This window comes from Monomorium pharaonis, chromosome 4 (assembly GCF_013373865.1).
Source record: "Monomorium pharaonis isolate MP-MQ-018 chromosome 4, ASM1337386v2, whole genome shotgun sequence".
NCBI lineage: Eukaryota > Metazoa > Arthropoda > Insecta > Hymenoptera > Formicidae > Monomorium > Monomorium pharaonis.
In genome coordinates, this window is record NC_050470.1 from 31,734,254 (window position 1) to 31,751,823 (window position 17,570).

At 36.2% G+C, this 17,570-nt stretch overlaps 2 protein-coding genes across 8 annotated transcripts in view; one reads left to right on the forward strand and one right to left on the reverse strand.

Moving 5' to 3' along the window:
* Window positions 1-17,519, reverse strand: part of LOC105833485 (acyl-coenzyme A thioesterase 13) — an 18,710-nt gene extending 1,191 nt beyond the window's left edge. The window contains exons 1-6 of one of the 7 annotated variants that reach the window (XM_036286285.1): window positions 16,947-17,519; window positions 16,750-16,844; window positions 16,291-16,432; window positions 15,964-16,151; window positions 15,569-15,675; window positions 10,958-11,028 (exon numbers count right to left, since the gene is read on the reverse strand). In XM_036286285.1, the coding sequence (XP_036142178.1) occupies window positions 10,973-11,028; window positions 15,569-15,675; window positions 15,964-16,151; window positions 16,291-16,368 (429 nt within the window). In that variant the 5' untranslated portion in view covers window positions 16,369-16,432; window positions 16,750-16,844; window positions 16,947-17,519 and the 3' untranslated portion in view covers window positions 10,958-10,972. Of the gene's footprint in view, window positions 1-10,957; window positions 11,029-11,077; window positions 11,134-14,819; window positions 14,942-15,438; window positions 15,676-15,963; window positions 16,152-16,290; window positions 16,448-16,749; window positions 16,893-16,946 lie in introns of those variants that run through there. The other 6 variants (XM_036286287.1, XM_036286286.1, XM_036286288.1 and 3 more) reach the window with 6 other exon arrangements.
* LOC105839634 (peroxidasin homolog) lies at window positions 4,710-15,187 on the forward strand. Its single transcript, XM_012686093.3, has 5 exons — window positions 4,710-5,434; window positions 9,974-10,491; window positions 11,415-12,222; window positions 12,495-12,849; window positions 12,998-15,187. The coding sequence occupies exons 1-5, from the start codon at window positions 5,229-5,231 to the stop codon at window positions 15,062-15,064; spliced, it is 3,954 nt and encodes a 1,317-aa protein (XP_012541547.2). The 5' UTR covers window positions 4,710-5,228; the 3' UTR covers window positions 15,065-15,187.
* Window positions 17,520-17,570: the final 51 nt, after the last annotated feature.

The following is a 17,570-nucleotide window of genomic DNA, read 5'->3' on the forward strand; positions in this document are numbered from 1 at the left end:
ATCAAAATATTTTTTTTATCTTTAACTTTCCGGGAAAAAATCTTCATGTCAAAGATCAAATTATAGATCAAATCATATCAGAGCAGATCTAATCAATCGGTTTGTAAAATTAGATCTACTTTGATATAATTTGATCTATTTTGATATGAAGATTTTTTCCCAGTTTCCTAATTAGAATCAAGATAACTCTTGTTTTATGTTCGTATATAATTCTTAAAGGATGAAATTGTTGGTGCAATTAAATAATCTATTTATCCATTGCATCGTTTAAAACCTCATTTGCCCTCTTCTCAATTGATGCATATACATATATTACAGTTATATAATAATAATTGCTTCCTATATGGCTGAGAGTTAATCACGCGAAATCGATTCTGCAATCACAGTGACGACATTGCGTTATATTGTGATGAATTACGCAATCGATATTCGATATCGCGATGCAAATTATGACGCTGACGATATTACCTATATGCTCGTTTACACATCTGTAAATCGATGCAAGGACGAGCTGAAATAGAGACAGCGCGGCAAGAATGAAGAGCGGAAATTTCTCGGCAAATCCGTGACAAATGAATACGTTCTACGCCATCTTAAAAGTAGATCATAAGAAATTTCTAAAAATAGCAAAAATATATGGATTACGCGTATAATTCAAGCTCTAACGTAGTTCCAAATCCTCTACATCTATGCCTCATTTTTATCCTTTACCTATCCTCCTCACCTCACTCTGCTATATCTTCTCTTACGAATAATGCCTCCTTAATTAAATTTATATTTAATTATTTTGATTGAAGCATTGAGGAAACTAAAAATCATAGTGTAATATGTGTCAGTGAATGATGACTGATGACATCGAAATCATTTAATTTCTCATCCGATATATTACCAGTCAAAATCTTAAACGATATTTATCGGTAAAACATAATTATTAATTCTTTTTTCAAATCAGTATTTCTATTTTTAATTAAATGTTTAATCTAATTAAATTCTTTTCTAGAAACTAATTTTAAAAAAAGCACTTACAAAAGTAATTTTCTCCTACAAGAAAATCATGTGTATTATCATTTTGTGGCAAATAATCACGTTATAAAGTGATTTATCCCATCAAGAATCTCTTCGACGACTCGATCGTGACTCGTTCAAGAAATTTCATCCGGTGTATTTCGTGTCAGCGCCCACTCGGGATTACGTATCTACCATTTTAGGTAACGCGGTATCATCATCGCGAACGCGCCACGAGAATAAATGGTATTCCAGGAAATTTTAGAGTTATCTGGCGAAAGGATGAAGTTTAGCCGTAATAGCTTTTACGTGTTAATGAGGCAAAGTGGCAGTGAAAAAGCAAGTACTTGTGATAAGAACTTGTGTCAAAATGGTTTCGAAGAATACAATTTTCAGAAGCTATTCTAATTATTATTTAATCTTTATATAATGTTGAAAGATTTTTAAATAATCTGTACGGATTTTAATAAAAGAGCAACAGGCGATAAGAATTAATTTAATGCATGGCTTATGTCATAGTAAATCCTCTTATCGAATGATGAAGATGTCTAGTGATTTCGATTCATATCCTTTATTTCTGTATACGCATATGCAGAATGCAGTTTTCGTTGACATAATAATAAGAGCAACGAATTTTGCCCTGCATAACTCTGGCAGGCTATTTGATGAAAAAGTATAAATAAACGCATAAAGTTTAATCTAAAATGCATCTTAGATCCGACTAGAAGCTTAACAATGTGTATCCTTCGATTCTTCTCTCAAAAATAAGGATACATAAAGTTATTTTTTGCATCTAAAGTTACAAGAACCAATGTTAAATTACCAATATTATAAAATAATTTCGATTAATAAAAATACTTGGATGACTTTATAAAGCATAAGAAAAAATAAAGAAGCAACAGCTGAAAACATTGAGTGGTTGAAAGCAACTTTAGATACTAATTTTAGATACTAAATTTAGATAGTAAATGTTTTTTTAGTTTTCCGTTAGAATAAATTCAATTAGAATAAATTTTTCATCTTCTTAAAGTGACATCGCATAGCGACACTCGTAAAATAACAGCAAGTCATTACAAAATTTCTAAGCACAATAATACGTAAATAAGTATACTCAAATATACTCAATATATGTAAATTCTTATATTAGCACTTTAAAAGAAGCGTTGTCAACATTTTTCTATTTAATGTGTTCACGATGTCTCAATATAACGTTCATACAACGATGAAACTATTATAGTGTGACTCGCTTCAAGCAATTTTTTTCTAGTGCAATGCATTTCCAATTATTGATGTAGACTTGTAGAGCATATTAGATTCACTCCTTGGTTATAAATAAAATTCATTCCACAGAGTAAAAAGTTTATTCAAAAAATTCACTCCAAATGAATAATAAAAAGTCCCTCCAATTTGAGTGATTCAGTAATCATTTGATTTATATCGAATGAAATGTCACTCTAAGAAATTTAGGGAGTACGCGCGACGAATATTTATAAAGAAAAGCTATACATATTGTTATATTTTTCTTCATATTACTAACATTATTATGATTATACGTTCCTGTTCTATACGAGCATCCACAAACGTGTAAAATGGCGTAACCATTAATGTGCATTAGAACAATGCACATTATATGTGTAATATAATTCGAGACAATGTTATCATACGTATCTACATATAATCTTACAACATAAATTACAATTTTTTTCTTTGCGGTTTTTTCTTTTTACAGTAATCCATTACATTGATACATTCTTTCCTTCATTTAATATGCTTTTGTTACGAGCATCATTCACCTTCACTGTTCTCAATGTATATACAGTCACATAACGACAAAGCGATCAACGACTTCTCTATCATTTTCATTTGTCTCCTCGTAAGATTGTATTATGAATGGGAAAAGTAGGTTTGTTTCTGTTTTTTCTTTTCTTCGTTATCAAATAACATTTTTTCCCATAAATTTTTTTGCGATTTGTTGCGTGAACTCTACACGGACAGAATTTTCTCTTAAAATTTACCCTCAAAATCTGATAAATCCGTGTATCTAATTGTCTTTATCGTTTAAAAATAATCTACATCTATAATATATAATTTATCTAGTGTTTAAATTACATTATTTAATTTAAAGATAAGCTACTAAAGCGACAAAATGACAAGATACATAATCAATAACAAAACTTGATTTTAAATATATAAAATTAATAATATGAGAGAAAGAGAGAGAGAGAGAGAGAGAGAGAGAGAGAGAGAGAGAGAGAGAGAGAGAAAATATATATTAATATATTCTCTCTGTTATAATAACGATACAAGAATTAATCTCGCGGTGCTATTTGTAAACTGGATCGCTTCTCATAGCACTCGCCAAACCATCGATTCAATTTAAGTACTGTTATCTTTACACAACGGCAGTCTGTTGCCAATGGTTGGTTACGCGTTTCTGGTGCAATACTCTCACGCAAACATTAGAATTATGCATATAGTTCCAAACAAATGCATGTAGATGGATATTTAAAGTTTACAAAAATTTTAGTTATTTTTTATTTGCTTTTCTAATCTGTATAAAAAAATAAAAGAGATAAGAACAATAAAGAGAGTAAGCAATGTTCCAAGATGCATTAAATAGATATTTGCCTTTTCTTTTTCCTTCTATATTTTTAATTTAGTACATATTGAAACGTTTATTTAGCTTGGATCATCACAAGTATTTCTGCATCCGCATAAATACGTAAACTGTTCTTACATGGACCAAATATCAACAGAATAAAGCCACTGACGCAGTCATTCCCATCTTTCGCTTCTCCCGTTTTATCGTGTACTTTATGAATAATATGGTATCTAATAAATAAAAAGTTTACACCCACAAATACTACGTCTATCCAAATTCTATCTACGCTTGTTCAAATAAACGGGAAACATACACATAATTATATGTATATTCGTGGACCACTTGTTCTGCTTACTCGCCGCAGAACGAGTAAACACACGTATAAAATAACAGTCTTAAGATTATCTGAATATACATTTACGGCGAGCAAAGCAAAAACCGAGATTGTATTATTTACACGTATAATCTTATTTAAATTACAATCTAGACAATGAACAACAACGTCCTAGAGATGTAAAATTGGAAAAAAGAAGAGAAGTGTCGATATATAAAATATTGATATTACTATATTGTATATAAAGTGTCGAAATCACATTTCTATTGAAAACGCATTGCCAATACCTTAATGCTGAGAGCTATAATACTACGTTATTATGATAATATTAAAATTTCAAAAATCTAGATGAACAGCACAGTGCTGAGAAGTTATTTAAAGCAAGATATATACCAATACATATTGTTACCTTGTAATTATTTATTAAAAAAAAAAAAATTATCTAAAACCTTTGAAAATTTAAATCATATCTCAAGTAACACAAAAATGACTACATCAAATTATAAGAACAAAAAATCAATTTTAATATTTTCTTTTTTAAATCCTATCTAAATCATGATTATAAAGTCACGTGAAAGGAACGGAAATATCAGAGGCTTTTATACTTTTAAATTAAATCGCACTTAACTTCTCATTGGCATTTCTCTCACGATTAAAGAATATTTCGTTACTTGGAAAACAAGTCGCGTATACCGACAATGTGTGGTAAGAGTGGAAACATCATGAATACATACCTCTCTTTGTGGCGCGCACGTTCAACGTGTGTATCGATAGTGCGATGACACGAGGTCGTGAAACGAAGGAAGGAAAGCGGAGAAGAGCGAGTCTCATGCTCAGGGAAGTCTTTTGTACTCCCGCGCGACACGATGGATCCTCTCTCTGGACGGGGTCCAGATGCAAGTATGAGTCGCGTAGCGCTACAGTAGTGGCTGCCGCCGCTCGGGAACTGGATGGCCAGCAACGGTCAGTCGCGGCGGCGCGTTTTCTTCTTCTTCTTCTTCTTCTTCTTCTCTTTCGTCTTTCGCGATCTGGCTTCCTCTTGGAATGCGCTGTGACAGCGGTATTGCTTTCGCTTGATATCGACTTCTGTCTGATCGGATCATTGAGATTCTCTGGTTGACGCGGTGAAAGTACGAGGAAGAAAGAGAGAGAGAGAGAGAGAGAGAGAGAGAGAGAGAGAGAGAGAGACAGACAAACGTGGGTCTGACAAACTCCACGTGGTGAAGCGGCACGATATAAAGACGACTACCCGAGTACACTGAACACCACGACGATCGAGCGAAGAACATGAAACGAATCATGGACTTATTCGTCTGGACGCTGCTGGTTCCGCCGCTTCTCCTATTCACGACGAATTTCTCACAACAGGCCGGTGCGGTAGCAACAGTAGAATGCCCACAGAAATGCCTATGCTATAACAGCACAATGCATGTGCGATGTATGTTTCTAAAACTGAACCAGATGCCAAGAGTACCCGCTAATGTCACCGTTCTGTAAGTCATCTGTCTGTATTTTCTTTACAAAGCGATTATCATTTCTATTTAAGATTATTCGAAATCTCGGTACGCAATGCGTTGCGTAAGATATTCCATGTCATATTCTTTAAAATTTTCCTACATGCAAAACTTTGATATTTATAAGTACACGAAAAAAGCGTGTAACCATTGCTGCTTGACCAATCAACGTAGGTGGAATTATAGTGAATAACGAAAGGCCAAGAGAAAGTGCGTTAAAGTGCATATTCGCGCTTATAAGAAGGATACTAATCGAGATATATAATCAGTTAAGAAGATCGTGACTAATGCTTTCTCACATGCGGAAAATGTGCATCGTACTTTTTGCAGTATCGAAAGATAAAAATAACAACGTGTTCGAATCTGTGCGGACAGAAACCAAAAATGTACTAAAATTTATAATTATAAATTATAATTGATAGATAATTGAGAGAAATTATAATTGTATTATAATCTATTAATTATCTGCAATAAGAACTATTCTTAAATAAGAAATTATATATATAACATACTTTAACAATAAGAAACCATTATAACCATTACAATAATCAGTATAATATCTCAGTGATAATAATTAGTAAAAATCATAGCACGAGTGTGCAGATTTTCAAAATAGAAATTATATTTAGCGTATAAATTATAAATTTGAAGCAACAAAATCGAAAATCGCCGGCTATTTAGAACCATATATAACAGTTACGAAGCGTTAAAATGGAGTTTCGAAGAAAGGAACAGAGGAAGAAAAGAAAAAAAGGAGAATAGAGTGAAGCGGCACGATGCATATGAAGCAACAAACTTATTTCAATATTCTTGACATTGCGGATGAATAATGTATAATATTTATTTTATAAGTATACATTTTTGAGTAATTTTTTCGAATGAAAGATCGTCATTAGAACTTGTATCAGATTCTATTTCTGTACAAATTGAATGTTGTAACATATTTTATTCAGTTTAAATGTTACGAGTAAGTAAAATACGTAATTGAAAATAAAAGAAAGAGACAAAGAAAGAGAGAGAGAGAGAGAGAGAGAGAATTAAAATTTATTGGAAAATCACTTAATTAGAAACGCGAAATATAAATGCATTTTTTAAACAATGAATCGATCTAAGCTTTTTAATTTTACGTTTTGATGCGCTTGTTGAAAAATATAAAACGATAATTTCCAATCTATATAAAGAGTATATAAATTCTTTATCCTCTTGGTTGTAAATCGTTGCACAAAATCTCGGTCAAAGACAAAATGACATGATAAACATTGGTAAATCAGTTTGCGTGTCTGTGAATCAGCGATAAGTGCAATTAATTCTATTTGTTTTAAAATGTGAACTTCGAATATCAGTACATCGGATTGTTATCATTATATATTTTTCTTTCTCTTGTTTTATTTATATAACACAACCTATAAACCTAAAAAATTATCATTATCGAGTACTGCAATTTATTTGCTATAAAAATAAGATATTACTTGTTTTTATCTCAACCATTGCGCTATCATTCATTGTTATAATTATTATTTGCTATTTATAATTATTTTTTATATATCTGAAAATCCTTTTTTTTTTTAATAAAGTTTTAATGTATTAAAAAAAGAATTACTCAATTAATATTTTGTTTTAAAAAAATTACTTAAAATTAAGTCTTACACGCGCGCATGTGCGTGGTATTTGTCACTTTTACAATTATTTAAAATTATAAAATGAAAAATAAAACACAAATAATTATCTACGCTTGTCGGTCAATGATCTATGAAATATTCCAATAGGACGTTGACTTGAATATCGAGTATCTTTAAGTATATGTTTAGAGTCTCCTTGAATAAATATGTCGCGCGATACCGATATCCGTCGAGATATCTCCCGTGTTACCTGCCACGCTATATCATCACCATCTTCGATTACGTATAAAACAGCGTACACTAAAAATTGCAGCTGTTGTAATGCTCGATTAAACTGCGGTCTGATGTCTAATGTAAAATATAAATGTCCACGCCATAATTATCTAAATCCAATTAAATACATGAATATACGTTAAGTTTAGTAATCTCAATATTTTAACAACACAAAGAAACAATTTTTTTTTATGTTAACAATATTTAATACGTTAAAATTACATACACAATTGAATTATACTTTGTTATTATACATCTTTTTAGTAAAAATGTATTTCTTTATTTTTGTCTATTGTATAAATAATATCATTATTCGTATATGTGACATTGTATAAATAGTGTCATTAAAACTTGTTATATGCACATTCTCACGGGTTCTTTCGATTATACGAAACATATACGAGACATATCCATTCGAGAACGTGAATTCTACCAAGAGGATAGATTATGTCATCGTTATAATTGTAGGTATTCATGCATCTCGATGAATCGAATAGCGAGGTCGCGGCTCCGACGAAACCCGATATTCGTGATCGAGTTGAACACGGACCAGAAGAGACCAAATTGTCTTCCCGGAATAATTTTCATGTATCCACTCTCCATCCGTTGTTATTAATGTCGCTAATTCGCTTGCAATCTCCGTTATTAATATAAGCGTTCCGTGTGACCCCGTAACGTAACACAAAAATTGCAATTACATTACAGCAATGTTGCAACAACATTGTAATCTTGCAGCAATATTGCTACAATGTAAATGCAATTTTTGTGCTATGTGGGACGTTAAGTGAATAAACCACTGATGTTTATACACATTGATGTACATACATTTCTATCAATCGGAACCGATTGATGTAATCTTATGCAATGGCTAGTGTTGGAAATAATAAAACATCAAAATATATTTACATATAATAAAAAGCAAAAAGATACAAGTACAAAAATTAAGTTTTTTAAATAAAACTTATAAAAAAATAAAATTTAATTGAATTAAAAAATAAATATTTATAATTTTATAGAAAAATAACATTATAGAGAAACCATTCAGACTGATACATACATGTTTACTACGCACGTGAAATAGTTTCTGAGATAGAGTATTTAAATGTTTTTAATATTAATAAATATAAAGAAACATTGCATAAAATGAAATTAATTTATTGTACACAAGCTTTCTTTCCGAATAATTAAGTGCGCGTATTGAGAATTTTTAAACATATTTTTATTCTTGTTTTGTAATTTTAAAACTTTTCTTTTATTATAATAATATTAAACGTGCGCGCGCGCGCGTGTGTGTGTGTGTGAATATACAGAAATTTCTCATAACTTGTTCAAAATTTCATAATTAATACCGTCAATATTAAAGCAATTTATTGATCGCGTTTAAAGTATTTAACTACCATGAAATGTGAAATTATATTGTCTGCAGAGTAATTTAATGCCGCAGTAAAAAACTGATTACATAGCATTGTTTTCTTTCGCATTAAATAGCATTGCAATTTCCTAATTGGCTAATTGCCGTTACAATTTATGGATCTCCAAACACACACACACACACACACACACACACACACACACAATTTATATAAAAATTATTATAAAATAATGAATCACATTCATATATTAACATTATTCATTTGTGTTAATAGTCATTATTCCACGTTTCCGTCATTTTATAAATTGGACTCTTTGTACTTTTCTCTCATGTTTACGTTGACGCGACGATTCGTTAGTACGATAAGAAAACTGAAATATCATCAGGTTAAGTGCGAGAACTTGAGTTAGTAATTTAGAAAAGAAATAATGAGCAACGAGTCAAATAAAATTGATGATTAAGGAGAATTCGCGCCTGCTAATTAGTAAAATATCTTTGTCGTGCTAAGCCTGCTGCCGAGTTGTCATAATAATATGCGGTTGCACAATGCGTTTTACGAGTTCGATGAATTTTTGAACCATTAAACCATGCATCTAATTACAAATATCCAATTACGATACTTCAATGCATGGTACTCGCACTAATTGTCTTATTGGCTTCATGCATAATATATATATCGTTAATAAGATATATTTTAATTCAATAATCCTAATAGTTCTTTTATAAAATTCGCGCGCGTAAGTTTTTCAAATCGGATGTTCGTACATCTAATTCATTAATCGCAAATTGTTATTTATCTTAATAAATTTTTTGTCTGCCAAAAACACAATGAATGGTATTCACTTCTTTACATCCCAAGAAGCGCTTTGTTCGCTCATTTCACTAAATAAGTGGACCGATAGACAATACAATAAGTATTCTTGCCTACATATGAAATTCTCTCTGTTCAAATATATTTATATGTCGTACATTTAACATAGAATGCGATTATTGAAACGTGATTGAAACGTTCCTCAATTCAAGATGTATTAATTCCAAATCCATCACGTTATCCTAGTTGCTTCTAATCGCGAGATAGATGTTGGATACATTACAATGTTTCTTTCAGCAACATTTATTATTATTAACGCTATATAATTATGTACGTTTATATTTAATTTTCGGCAAAGTGTGACTTATACGCAATTTCTCAACAACAATAGTCTCAATTATTCCCATCTTGCGCTCATCCCGAGAACTCGAAAATGTTTTCAGAGATCTCCGATTTAACAGTATCGCGGAAGTGCGCGCGGGGTCGTTTCACGGACTCGGTAAATTACACACCCTGCTACTAAATGACAACCACATTCGACGACTGCCGGTGGACGCGTTCGAGGGCGCACCGAATCTACGGATACTCTACTTGTACAAAAATCGCTTGGAGTACATTGCGCCGGGCGCGTTTGCGGGTTTACCGCGACTCGAGCAGTTGTATCTGCATCACAACCATCTACGAGAGATCCGACCAGGTACGTTCAACGATCTACCGGCGCTGGAGCGTCTGTTTCTACACAACAATAAGCTTCATCGTCTGCCGGCGGACGCGTTCGTCAACGTCGGTCCGATGACGCGGTTGCGTCTCGACAGCAACGCACTCATCTGCGACTGCAATCTGGTCTGGCTGGTAGAACGCCTGCGGGACAAATCTACGGAGATGGCGGCGATTTGCCAATCTCCGCACAAGATGAAGGGTCGCTCTTTAGCTACAATGTTGCCCAAGGACTTTCATTGCAGTTGAGTAGTGACGAGACACCTCGTTTATCTATTCATTTATCGTTAGATCAGGTTCGAGCCGATATATCGAAAGAGATGAATTTTCTCATCTGTTATATTATTATAAGATAGCACTAGCAATAGCAATAATATAGCAAAATGGCTTTCTTTTTTTTATTCCTTTATTAAGAGAATAAAACTCGTTATTATATATACACATATATGTACATATAGTAACACTAATATGTTAATCAAGCAGCTAAAACTTATGATTTGAGCCTTTTTGGAAAACAAAAGTAAACTAAAGCTTCTCTTAGATAGATAAACTTGTAATATAATAAACTTTGCTACGGAGTAGTTTGTTCTTTAACTTTTTGTTGCTCATTATTACATATATGTAATTTGTACTACCTCATAAATTTTGACATCGTTGATGTAAAGTCGATTCAATCAATGTACTCGATTATGTTGTTCTGGTCGTTGGCACCGATCATCGCGTTGTTACGTCTCGCGTGACGACGTCTCTCTCGAATGATTCGTGTATTTATCGCGTGATCCTCGACCAGAAAATTAGTAAATTAAAACTTGCATCCAATGGACTGCCATTAATTGATTCTAGAGCTAGATTTTCGAATCGATGAAGGGTGAGCAATTCTGAAAAACTACAAGTATTATCAGTTTATAAAGGATTTATAAAAAATTATTTAGAGTTTCTTTTCTAAATAAAATCACGTTTCCTCCTGTTCTTGTTTCTTCTAGTATTGTATTTCCTGTCTAAATTAAGTTACGACAACAGAATCGCAGAAACAAATAGATATTAGTTGACACGATATAAAAAAAGATATAGAAAAAGAGACGAACAAAAGGCGAATAAATTAATAAATAATGTTGTGCTTATTTCTTTTTATTTCTAATCTGTCGTAACAAAAGATTCTTTTCGCAGCAAAACCGCGCATTATAAAGGGTCCGGAAGACACCGTGGTGCAATTTGGTGAGACGATGACGTTGACATGTCGAGTAACGGGTGATCCGACACCAAAGATTAAATGGATGAAAAACAAATGGAGATATTCGTGGGAAATCAATGATGATGATAACGAAAAGTATGTGATCCACGAAGACGGCGAGAAATACGTGATCCGCGAGGACGGCACTTTGGTGATCTCCGGCACGACCGAGCAGGACAGCGGGATGTACGAGTGCGTAGCCAGCAGCGATATGGGCTCGACCAAGTCGAGAAGGGCCAGAGCGGTGATTACGGCGACGTCCCGGTTGATACTCGCCGAGAGGCCGGAATCGCGGAACGTGAGCACCGGCACCAACGTGACCTTCTCCTGCCGAGCGCTGAGCAATCCCAAGCCAGATGTCCGCTGGTTCCGAGATGGCCGATCGATCTCTTTTGGCGAGAGAATCTCGCTCGAGAATGACGGCACCTCGCTGCGCATTATCGCGGTGAAGGAAACCGACGCGGGCAAATACGAGTGTTACCTCAAGAGCATTGATCATATGGTTCATCTCTTCGCGGATTTGAATGTTGTAGACTTGACGGCGGCGCCCCGATTGCTCTTCAGACCGCGAGACATGGAGGCGGAATCGGATGCCACCGTCGAGATACCTTGTCGAGCCGAAGGCATCCCCAAGCCTCTGATACAATGGAAGAAAGACGGTAGCGCGCTCGAAGGCAATAGGTTCAAGATCATGCGCGGGGGAAGTCTTGTTATTTTTAACGTGACTCCGCAAGACTCCGGCAGGTAAGATTGGAATAACGCGACGCGACGCAACGAGATTATAAGATCTACCTTTGTCAATATGTCGAAATTTATTCTTATGTATTATAATCATTTCTCGTTGAAATAGATCTTTCCTTAGAAAAAAACAATTAGTGAAAATAAAAAATTACTTACATATTACAATGTCAAGATAATTATCAATTTGGTTTTATATAAAATTATTGCTCTATCGTTTATTGATCGCTGAAAAAATTAACGTTATTGAAAATTATATCAATCTCCATTTTATACAGATACGAGTGTTCGGCTGTAAACGATTATGGGCGCGCAACGGCCGATGCGTTGGTGCGCGTTCGGCAGCCTGGTACAACGGACACGCTCGTCGTACGAGCCTTCCAAAGTGCCACCGAAGAGATCGATCGTGCTATCAATAAAACGCTATCGTCTCTCTTTAATCCCGACAGTTCATCCAAACACATTCATCCGTTCCGAATGTTACGATTTCCGAATGCAGTGGGTCGCGCGGCCGCCAGACCCGCCGAACTCTTCGAGAGAACTCTCGTCAATATTCGACGTATGGTGGACGCCGGCAAGAAGGCAAACGTCACCGGTGACTTTCGTTACGAAGAAATTTTGACGCTCGAACAGGTATAAATTTAATTATAAATGAAATCATAATTTATCTACTATCTATTGTTAAGGTCCAAGTAGATCGATAATAGTACAAGTGTTGCAGCGTCCTAAATGTATAATATATTCCGAGATTACGAGTGTCTTCCGTTTTTCCGGTTTTCAGGTGAAGGAAATCGAACGATTGTCCGGCTGCACCGGTCATAGAGGTCGACAGAATTGCACCAACAGATGCTTCCATCAGAAATACCGGAGCATAGACGGCAGTTGCAATAATCAACGCCATCCAACTTGGGGGTCGTCGTACACGGGATTTCGTAGGATCCTACAACCCATCTACGAGAATGGTTTCTCGACGCCGGTCGGTTGGGAGAAAGGACGACGTTACTACGGTTACCCGAAGCCCGCCGCACGCCTCGTGTCGACCACGCTTATCTCCACTAACGATATCACGTCGGACGATCAGATCACCCACATGGTGATGCAGTGGGGCCAATTTTTGGACCATGATCTTGATCACGCGTTACCGTCGGTGTCGAGCGAGTCGTGGGACGGGATCGATTGCAAAAAATCGTGCGACAATGCCGCGCCCTGCTTCCCTATGGAAGTGCCGGTAGGTGATCCGCGCATCGACAACCGACGATGCATCGATTTTGTGAGAAGTAGCGGGGTGTGCGGCTCCGGGGCGACCAGTATCCTATGGGGAGCTGGCTTGACACCGCGGGAACAGTTGAATCAGCTGACCAGCTACCTGGACGCGTCGCAGGTTTACGGCTACGACGACGAGCTGGCGCGCGATCTCCGCGATCTCACCACGGACCGTGGACTGCTCCGGGAAGGTGCCGCACTCCCCGGTCACAAGCCTCTGCTGCCGTACGCGTCCGGCCAGTTTGTCGACTGTCGCAGAAATCCACTGGAGAGCTCGATCAATTGCTTCGTAGCCGGTGACATTCGCGCGAACGAGCAGGTTGGCCTGCTGGCCATGCACACCATATGGCTGCGCGAGCACAATCGCTTAGCTCGCGCCTTACACGAGATGAATCCACATTGGAACGGCGAGAAGCTCTATCATGAGGCGAGACGTATCGTCGCCGCTGAGATGCAACACATTACCTATCGGCACTGGCTGCCGCGAATATTTGGGCCGGCGCTCGACGGCGATTCTGCTTTGCCGCCGTACCGGGGCTACGATCCCAACGTCGACGCCAGCGTGTCCAATGTTTTCGCCACCGCCGCTCTGCGTTTCGGTCATTCGCTCATTCAACCGCGTCTCGAGCGACTGAACGCCTCCTTTCGATCAATTTCACAGGGCCCTCTCTCTCTGCGGGACGCCTTCTTCGCGCCGTGGCGATTAGTCGAGGAGGGTGGCGTCGATCCCTTGATCCGAGGAATGTACGCCACGGCAGCGAAGGTGAAGCTACCCGAGCAGAATCTCAACCGAGAGCTCACCGAACAGCTGTTTCGTACCGCGCACGCGGTCGCGCTCGATCTAGCGGCGATGAATATCCAGCGAGGGAGAGATCACGGGCTTCCTGGCTATCTGGAGTGGCGTAACTATTGCAACTTGTCACACGCGGAGACGTTCGAGCATTTAGCTAGTGATATCAGTAGCGCTCGAGTGCGGCAAAAGTTGCGCGAATTGTATGGCCACCCGGGTAACATTGACGTATGGGTTGGTGGGATCCTTGAGGATCAGTTGCCGGGGATGAAAGTCGGACCGCTCTTCAAGTGTCTTCTATTGGAGCAATTCCGCCGAACCCGGGATGGCGATCGGTTCTGGTATGAGAATCCGAGCGTCTTTCGCGCGGAACAGCTCATCCAGATTCAACAAGTATCGCTAGCCAGAATCTTGTGCGACAACGGCGACAACATTACTCGCGTGCAACCAGACGTGTTTCTACTGTCTGAAACTCCCAATGATTTTGTCACTTGTGACGAAATTCCTTACGTAGACTTGAACGCGTGGTCCGACTGTTGCGACAATTGCGAGGATCGCGACAATACCATCTCTCGCGTGCGCAGGGAGGCTGAGAAATACTTTCCATCCACTCGCTACGATTACGCTACGAAGGATGTAGAGTCGTTGAGTCGCGACGGAATAATTCGATACCTACAAACGATGTTCAAGGAAAATAACGAGGAGGCTGAAAGATTGCGAGAGCGGCTTGACGACTTGTCACAAAAAATTAAACAACTCGAGTCAATTTTAAAAGACATTAGAACACAACAATAGGAAAGTAAAATGAAGTGCATACAAGGCTTGGAGCATTCTTTCTCGCTCTGCTGCAAATGGCATGTTCTCTAATATATTCTCATATGCATTTATATTTGTAAATAGAAGCATTCGCAAAAGTAACATCGTGAAATCATTAGATATTTCCTTTGAACTAATACAACTATTGCCAAGGTGCATAGGTATAATGCTACGCACAGATTAAATTATATGTGTTGCCACAAGGTTTAAACCATTTTTACACATTAAAGAAAAGCGCGCGTGTATATATTATATTATATATATTGCGCGCGGCGCGCAACACTATATATATATATATATATATATATATATATATATATATATATATATATATATATATATAAAACAGTATATTCCACTTTTTATTAATTTTATTACTTGTCAACATTTCTAAATCCAATTAACAATCCTATTAGTGTCTAGTTCATTGTTTAATCACTCCAAGATATTTTGTGTGTTGTCCATGGGCAATAATATCCTTACCATCATTCTTTGTGAGTTCCACCATAAGAAAAGCCAATTTCTTCCCAGCACGTATAGTTTTAGCATCAACTGTCACTGTTTCGCCAGGAAATGCAGCTTTCAAAAACCTGTGCCATTAATTACTTTGTTGTACAATGGAAGCATTTATACATACTGTTTTTACTAATAAAAAAGTAATCAAGTTACAATTGTTACGTTTAATTTTTAGACTCCAATCAATATATCAGACTAGACCAAATTTTATCGAGAGAAGAAAATGTCAATGATGTGATGCAAAATAATGTAATTTTACTACATGCACACACACACACACGCGCGCGCGCGCGCGCGTCATTGAAACATATATATATGACAAAATAAAAAAATGTAATAAAAATTTGAGAACAACTCCTTACGTCACATGTAGGTCTACAGAAGCACCAGGAGGAGGATCAGTCTTGTAAGTCATTAACGCATAAGTAGATACACAATCTATAATAGTAGAAGTAAAACCCCCATGTAAGAAGCCACCATGATTTAAATGCTCTTCAGTTACAGTAAATTGTGCCTTGCATTTTCCATCACCAGCTGATAGCAATCTCACCTATTTACAAATCACAAATGTATATATATATGTATAATGTATCTTTAGACTGATATCTTAATAGATAAAACAAATGATAGGTTAAATCTAATTAATTAGATTAAATAATAATAGAGTAAATAACATTTTTTGTACTTACATTTTTCATACATCGACCAAAACCCTTACCGTTTGCCACCGTCTCCAAAACGTTCTTTATAAATCCCAATTTACACATGATTCATAAGTGCTTATAGATTCGACTCTTCTCTTCTCTCTCTCTCGATTCTCTTATAGTCACACTGTAAAACGAATAACTATATCATTTAAATTACAATTTTAAATCTTTGTAACTTGTTTTTACTCTTAAACTTTGCCTATCACAATATCAAATTATATAATAGGCATAAAATGCATAATTTACATTATATGCATGTACATTATGAAAAATGATCTAATTGTTTCTTTGTAAAATATGTGGACTTTGTAAAATATGTAAACATAACCAATATGTATACTATAATCCCGTAAGTGTAATTCTCGTAAGTAGTGCAGGAAAGAGTGTTAAAATAGACAAAAATATTTGTCAAGGATTGACTGTTCATCTTGTCTAACTCACCTCACTCGCTCATTCCTAGTCATTACGGTACGGAAGAGCACCACAAAATCATAGTCGTTGGCTGCGTTCCGATATTCACTGCCAGTACTGAAAATCTATAGTTTACGTCACATATACTGTAGATTTTCAGTACTGACAGTAAATATCGGAACGCAGCCATTATCTACAGGTTTCACAGAATTAGGCAATATACGCACTTCTATTTATTTATTGCGAGAAGGCTTTGAAAGACCTGGAACGACTGAGACCGGAAGCAGCGGAAGTCCGTACTCCTGCTTTCGGGTAATATGGGATATAAGTCTGTATAAAGCCATAAAGGGCCATCTACAATGGAATGTTTTAGTCGTAACAGCGCTAAATCTACGGCAATTACAATACAGACAACGTAGCAGTAACATACAAGCCAATTATCATAGAGAGGCAACCAAAAACTAATCCAGAACGTCCGAACGCTCATCGTAAACACGCACCGAATTGGCTCAATGTCTCCTGTAGGCCATAAGCAGTAAGACAGTACGAAATGAAAATATTTTCTACGACTACTGCTACGGCCTACTACTCTCCATTGTAGATGGCCCTTAAGTTTACTCAGGACTCTGGAGATGCCAAACATTTTTAACAAATTTAATATCGCCACTGCTAAATTATATAATTCTTTTAGAGTTTATTTGTCAATATTATTTTGCCTCACTCGTAGTTTCCTGAAAATTACGATATTCTATATATTTTATATCAGTCTCTAAACGTGATATAAATTATTTAAAAAGAATATCTATAGATCTTTGTTCTTTCGTGATAAAAAATAATAACTTTATATAAAT

Bases quoted from the DNA above. Each gene is read 5' to 3' on its own strand.
- LOC105839634 (XM_012686093.3), top strand. From the start codon at position 5,229: ATGAAACGAATCATGGACTTATTCGTCTGGACGCTGCTGGTTCCGCCG. The intron at 10,492-11,414 runs GTTGAGTAGTGA...TTCTTTTCGCAG, and splicing joins GCCCAAGGACTTTCATTGCA to CAAAACCGCGCATTATAAAG. The intron at 12,850-12,997 runs GTATAAATTTAA...TCCGGTTTTCAG, and splicing joins AAATTTTGACGCTCGAACAG to GTGAAGGAAATCGAACGATT.